Source organism: Trifolium pratense, linkage group LG3, assembly GCF_020283565.1.
Source record: "Trifolium pratense cultivar HEN17-A07 linkage group LG3, ARS_RC_1.1, whole genome shotgun sequence".
NCBI lineage: Eukaryota > Viridiplantae > Streptophyta > Magnoliopsida > Fabales > Fabaceae > Trifolium > Trifolium pratense.
The window spans coordinates 25,674,253-25,681,438 of NC_060061.1; the positions used below are offsets into that span (position 1 = coordinate 25,674,253).

Below are 7,186 nucleotides of genomic sequence, written 5' to 3' on the forward strand. Positions count from 1 at the left end.
ATATATGTAACAAATAATAAATGTGTCTTAACACCAATATTGTTACGATGATCAACCGAGTTGGCGATCTTTTGTCAACAAAAATAAATATATGATCTCAAGTGTTTAATGAACTACAAATCCGAATTTAAATTTTGATTAAAAAATTATCGGCTAAATTTATTTATTTCTCGGTTAAACTCTAGATTATCTAAAACATGTTTCTCTTTCTCCTTCTAATATTCTTGTATTGTACAGTACGGTTGTACTAAGTACAAAGTCTTTGTTGACAAATTTATTCAAAGCCTTGTAAGTGATGAAGGCTCTCTCCATTGTTATCATGTACAAATAAACTAACAAAGTTCCACGGTAGTTAAACTACCTCATGAAACACAGATTATGTCATCTTATTTTCATCAAATAATAATTTCATTATTTATATAATTGAAAGAAAAAAAAACAGAATCCATTCACATCCACCACTGATTAATATTTGTAGTAGTTACATAGAATCTGAGAATTTCAGTATCTTAAACCGTAGCTATTACCATATGATAATATGATTCTGCCCCACAAACATACCCTTCTCAAATAATCAACTTTTTCTACCTCTTTCAGCAAGTGATCATATAAATTCATGGCCCATATGAGGTACCTTTACCTACCTCTTATGGTATAAAATACAGACAAACAAACAAATCAACCAAGCAACTTTGTTCTTAGGAAAACAAACAAATCCTAATATCTAGGACCGTCTGTTTTTTATATGTGCCTCTTCTTATGCTACCATGTCAATGTTCCATTTGATATATGGTATATGGTTATTCTTGTCTATTAGATTTTGTAAAGTTGAGGTTTCTTCTTCATGTTATCCATATAAGTTTTTTCGACAAAGTGATCGACGATTTGAGCAGAAAACTGATAAGTTTTGGAAGTTTAGTGAAATAGATGATAGATGGATTGAAGTGAAACTACCATGTGATTTGATTCCTTGTGTTAATAGTGAAGAAAGATTGGAGCAAGAACATGAATTGGATGAGAAAAAGATGAGTTTGGGAGTTATTTTGCCTTTGAGAAAGAGAATTTCTTTGACAAAAATGTCTGAGACTTCTGTTTGGATCATTGGTGAAAGTGGATGTATCTATGAGAGGTTTTGGAATGGATTAGAATGGGTGATTGCTCCTCATGATTTACCTATATCACAAGGACATGCAGTTGCAGTTTTTATCATTTGTCAGAAAATTCTTGCTTTATCTGAATCAGGAAATCTTTATCAGGTTATAACTATTTATCACTTCTCTTAATTTTCCATTTCATTGAGAAACTCTTATTATTCATATAGCTTAGAAAAGTCCGTGTTGTCATAAGTCACTACTCACTGGGTTTGGTCTAGTGGTGAGGAATTTGGGTAGTATGCATGAGGTCCTGATTCGATCCTCTGTTGCATTGTAAACAAAAAAAAAAAAAAAAGAGTCAGTGTTATGATTGTTTGGATTGAATTATTTCTATTTATTTATTGACATAAGAACTTGTATGACAACCAAGTGATTGGGATCATGTGATTAATGAGCTCCCCTTAGGACGAATCGTTTAGGAGAATCCAAGTTTGATTCTTGGTTAGAGTTAGACTTTACTTATGTGGCGGCTGAACTCTGGATTATCAGGGCCAGCTTTTAGAAACAACTTATGACATGTCCATAAGCTGTTTTTCGTTTATTTCCATAAGCTCTTCAGGATAGCTTATATGAAAACGAATAAACATTGTTTTATCTTTTGTTATTGAAATAGTTTATGCATAAGTACTTATATGATAAGTGTTTAAGATTTGCAAGTTGTTGGAACCAAAGAAGTACCTTTGTCCCACATATTGACTAATTATTAATGTTTTTTGTTTGGCAGATGCATGTGCAACTTGGTGAAATTTCACAACCAGTTTGGATTGAATTCACACATACACTCAATCAAATCACAGATACTGATCCAATATTGATAAAGTCTGGTGTGTCTTCCGATGATAGGAAGTGAGTACCTAGTTAAATTTTAGTTTAAGGTTCAAAAGACATTTTGTGCAAATGGCTTATATCAGTACTTATTCAAGAGTGCTTATCATATGATAGTTTTCTCTTAATGCCTAGTTTGTTTTGTTGGTTTATCGACAGGAGAGGTTATTTCTGTACAAAGAAAGGAACACTAGTAGAACTTGCAGAGATTGAGCCTCCAAGGTAAAAATTCAAGTTTTGAAGCAAATATTCATTATTTAAGTTCGATAATACTAAGCAAATATTACTAATCCAGGCCCTATTTTGCCATACATATAGAACAGATGGATAAATCATGGCCAACCAAGTGGAGCAAACGTTGCAGCAATAGCTGATGTCGCTTCTACACGAGAAGTAGTATACACCATAAGGTGTGTATATGTGCGCGCACGCGTATGATATGTTTGTGTTTCTTGAAACATGTTGACTTAAAACTTATTGTTTTTTTAATGCTATAATCTGCCATGTTGAGCACTAACAATTATAAGTTATAATGTAGTTCTGCTGGAGATCTTTATGAATATAATAGTAAATCAAAACCATCATGGAAGAGACATATATGGCAAGAAAAAAAGGCACAAGTTTCATCTTTGATACCATCTAAGGGTTTCACTTTACATGGATTAAGTGGTGATCATTCTGAATCTTTGTTTCTTTTAACCAAGGTACTATAAATTAAAACCATGATATCAAATAGGAAATGTTGTCTTAAGCATGTGTAACTTGGCAAAATGTAGAATTCCCTCTCATGAGACTATTTGAGAATTTATTACTATATACTGCGTACCTCTGGTCCTTTTTCTAAGAAACAATTGACTTTTTAGGTTCATTGAATAACTGATGTATCTGGTGTAAAAGTGAGTCGTTTCCTATAAAAAGGACCGAAGGGAGTATATTGGAAATCATTTTTTCTAAAATATTTGATGATTATATAGGAAGGTACTTTAGTGGAGAGAAGATTACATCAAAGGAAATGGAAATGGATAGTCCATGGAAGTCCGCCGCATCAAAATTTGACATCTATTACACCATCTATGAGAGATGATCAATCTAGCGAAACTTCCATTTCTTTATTCTTTACTACTTCAGTTGGATCTGTTTTTGAATATCAAATTCCAAAACAATTAGGTCAGTTATCTAATTATGCATAATCTATTTTAGCCTTATCCAATATCCATGACAGATATGTGATGATATGAATACATTGCTTTCATTACATATAAACTTCAAAATTAGGTAATTTCAGTCTTGTTCTTTATTCTATCATTATCAAGATATGTTTGGGTTTCTCCTGTTTCACCTAAGACAAGTTTGTTTAAACAGCTTAGTTAAGTGTTTATAACATAAGCGCTTATCATATAAGTGCTTATGTATACGCAATTCTATAACAAAATAAAAAATTAAAGTCAAACTGTTTTCATGCAAGCTATAAGTTATTTTCATAAGTTATACCAAAGAGCTAATGGAAATAAGCTGCAAACAACTTACGGACATGTAATAAGCTAATTCCATAAACTCTCCCAAATAGTCTCACATGTCCTTAAGTCGGTATATAAGTTCAAATAAGTCAATACAAACAGACTCATATATTATGATCTCATACATTGAAACTGTTGATGACAGTTATGCTATCCTTTTATCCTTCAAATTATTCATGGCATTCTAGACATTGAATTCTCACATGAAAACAGGCGCTTCTCCAAATAATCAACTTCCAGGAGAAGCATGGATAAGTCATCATCACCCTTTACATGCAAAAGCAGCAAGAGGTAAACGAGGCTTACCGTTACAAGTTGGCAGGATACTCTTTGCACTAGACGACAGTAGGCTTGCCGAATTACATCTATCAGGACTAGGTGGTGAAAGTGCAGGACCATCATTGCCACAAAACTTTAGAAGAAAAACATCATCAACAACTAAATATGTTTGGTCCATATTAGATGCACCAGAGAGTGAAGGATGGAATGCAGAATTTTGCACAGAAGAGCGCGGACCGCGGAATTGTATGACAGGTATAAAAGACGAGTCAAAAGATTCAGGAATAACAAGTTCAGTTACCGGTCGAAGAAAACAAAGCCAAGAACATCATTATTACTTATCTCTAGGAAAAGTTAATGAACTTATTAGTTCTTCAGAAGAATACAAATACAATCTTCCTGATGATTGGATTAGTAAAAACTTTCGCCTGCGATTGATGTTTGAAGGAAAGTCATTTTTCTTGGTGACAAGTGATGGTTTGATTTTCGAACATGTTTGTATTGAGGATGTATGGATATGGTTAAAACATGATAGTTCTACAGCTATGAATGGTATAGTAGGGAACTATAATGGAAGTTTATTCATGGTTGATACTTTTGGGAGTGTGCTTCTTAGAGAATGGAGTGGAAATGAAATAGCATGGAAGAATTGTACTGATATGAGGAAAGGAAGAAATGTTGTTGTCGGAGGTCAACCGTGGGACCGATTACCAGGTTTAGCAAGGAAAAGGGTTACCACTGAAGATTCAATCTTCTTTGTGAGCAAAAATGGAAGATTACTTCAGTTCATGGTAGGTAAACAGATAGAGCCTATGAAACACTGACACAAGCACCGAACACAACACTGATGCTTAAACACAACACTGTTACAAATCATCAATGACATGTTTTCCTAAAGTCTATCACATTACAGTTCAAAGCATTTCGTATAAATGAACTGAGTTACAAATCTCTCTAAATACAATCTCTTCAGTTTTAGTCCCTCTGAAAAGAAAAAATTGTTTAGATCCGTCACATTTTCAAAACATTCACTTTTAGTTTCTGCCGTCAGTCTTGGTTTTTTTTTTTTTTTTTTGTGCTATAGACAAGTCACATACGCCACGTCATGTGACGAGCGCTTTTGTTAGACCTATTAGCACCAAACTAAGGGAAACTAAACGGCAGAGACTAAAAGAAGAATTTGGACGACTAAAAACTGGAATGTCCTATATTTATATGTACGAAAACATATCGAAAATGTGAAGTTAAATGTTTACATGTTCAACCTAGGTTTACATGAGGAAATTCAAATGGAAGGATTGCAAAAATCCTCCAAATGTCAAAGTAGCAAGCATAGTTGATCAAGAATTGTTCCGGGAGAATATAATCTTCGTCACCGGAAGAAACGGACGCTTATACCAATACAACAAAGTGAATGATTTATGGCATGAACATTACCAATCTCAGCACTTGATTCTATCAAATTTTCCTGGAACAGTTATAAGACCAATGTCGAAATCACTCACAGGCTCAATCTTCATGCTTTCAGAAGATGGTGGCCTTGTTGAATACAATTGGAATACATGGAATGAATGGAATTGGATAGAACATGGAACACCTTATAAAGGTGTAACACTGATTGGTTCACCTGGTCCTAGCTTTGAAGGGAATCAATTACTTTTGATTGGTTCAGATGGAAAAGTGTACCTTAGATATATGGAGAAAAATGCTTGGAAATGGAAGGATTGTGGCTTTCCTTCTTTAAATGATGAAGGTGTTAAAGAAGATCAGGAGAATATTGGTGACTTATTAATCATGAAATGTGATCCTAAGGTATGTGTCAGTCTATAATTACTGGTTATATAAAATTTACATATGCTTTAACATATTCTTTATATTTATCTCGAATTTTGTTTTTAGTCTCTGTATAGTGTATTCACTTTTTAGTCGTTATAAATTATAAAACTGCACGTTTTTAGTCCACATTTAGGGGCTAAAGTCGTGTAGTTTTGCAATTTGTAATCTATGAAGCACATACACACCTCGGACTGTCTGACACCGTCATGAAACTGGCACATACGATTAGGTTCAATTATGTCATTTTCTCAATTATTGTCGGTGGTGTTGACGTGTCAGTGTTCGTATTTGTGTTTGTATTTCGTAGTATGTGTAATGAGTAATGACTAAACAATTGATGTAGAGACTCGAAACAAAGAATATAAATTTCATAATGACTAAAAGTATATTTATTTTTTGTCAAAAAAAAGTATGTTTATTTAATCTTTAAAATAATGACATGAAAATGATTTTTTGAATCTTATAAAACACAGGTGGCATCTACAAGACCAGTTCCATTTTCTGGTGATTCTGCTATATTTGAACTTAGAGATGGCAGGGTAAGTAAAAACCTTAGTTCACTGTGATTTCCAATTATATGATATTAAAATCATAATATAAGTATATAACCACATTATATATTGTGTTTCATCGGCTAAAAAATAAGCGACTTCAATTGTATTGTATTTAATTTTAAAATTGTTCCTGGACAAACCCGGGGCCGGGGCCACCAGACAAGAGAAAAACTAAAATTCTTGTACCCCATTGAATCACGGGCAACTTTTTGTCCTCCGCACAAATTGTCAAATATACCAAAATAACAGTTTTGTCCACCAAACATGGTACGAGGAACAACATTTGTTCAATAACTTAAACTTTGTCATGTGTTGTTCTGTCCAGTATTTATATTTTGCGGATCAAGCGGATTTTATTTATATAGCTAACATAATGACTTGTGGCAGTTGGCAGAAATAAAACTTGTAGAAGGGAAAGAATGGGTTTGGACAAGGATTATTGGTACACCAAATAGTTTATGCATACAAAATTATTGGATTACAGTGGCATCATCATCATGAACTAGTTTACAATAAATCTCTTATAAGAAAACTTTATGTACAGTATAGAATCAGTGTAGTGACCTTATTATGCTAACAAAAGAAGAAAGAAAAGTCATAGTTAGGTACTGCAGGATGGAGCTGAGCCATCTCTTCACTTGTAAAAATGTAAAAACAGTTCTAAGGTTAGTTACAGCAACAAAATATATATGAATAAGAATATGTCCTCTTCATAATCATAATAGACATTTTATGAGATTAATAATTGTAAATTGATAGAGTAGTCTTAGGTTACGTTTGACTTGACTTTTTTTCAACTAATAAGAATATATCCACTTAAATGCAGTTTTAACCCCCCCCCCCCCCCCCCCCCCCCCCCCCCCCCCCCCCCCCCCCCCCCCCTAGAATAAATGGTTGTACACAAAGAACAAACACAAAACCGACTATCAAGAAGAAAGAAAAACTAAATGCAATTTATTTTGGCATAGGTCAGTTTCGAAGGATGGACTCAAGTTAAAAGCTCTGCGTGTTTAAAAAAAGT

At 33.6% G+C, this 7,186-nt stretch overlaps 1 protein-coding gene across 2 annotated transcripts; it reads left to right on the plus strand.

The window, feature by feature from the left end:
• On the plus strand, window positions 1-6,887 carry LOC123917657. 2 transcript variants are annotated; one of them, XM_045969432.1, is made up of 10 exons: window positions 1-1,256; window positions 1,879-2,000; window positions 2,139-2,201; window positions 2,303-2,389; window positions 2,518-2,683; window positions 2,954-3,146; window positions 3,710-4,566; window positions 5,045-5,587; window positions 6,085-6,150; window positions 6,553-6,887. In XM_045969432.1, exons 1-10 carry the CDS (start codon window positions 768-770, stop codon window positions 6,664-6,666), a joined length of 2,700 nt encoding a protein of 899 aa, XP_045825388.1. In that variant the 5' UTR covers window positions 1-767; the 3' UTR covers window positions 6,667-6,887. The 2 variants fall into 2 exon arrangements, with proteins under 2 accessions (XP_045825388.1, XP_045825389.1); XM_045969433.1 differs by having other exon boundaries at window positions 52-1,256; window positions 3,737-4,566.
• The last annotated feature ends 299 nt before the right edge of the window (window positions 6,888-7,186 follow it).

Coding starts and splice junctions, on each gene's coding strand:
- LOC123917657 (XM_045969432.1), top strand. CDS start 768: ATGTCAATGTTCCATTTGATATATGGTATATGGTTATTCTTGTCTATT. Junction 2,684..2,953: donor CTTTGTTTCTTTTAACCAAG/GTACTATAAATT, acceptor ATGATTATATAG/GAAGGTACTTTAGTGGAGAG. Junction 3,147..3,709: donor TCAAATTCCAAAACAATTAG/GTCAGTTATCTA, acceptor ACATGAAAACAG/GCGCTTCTCCAAATAATCAA.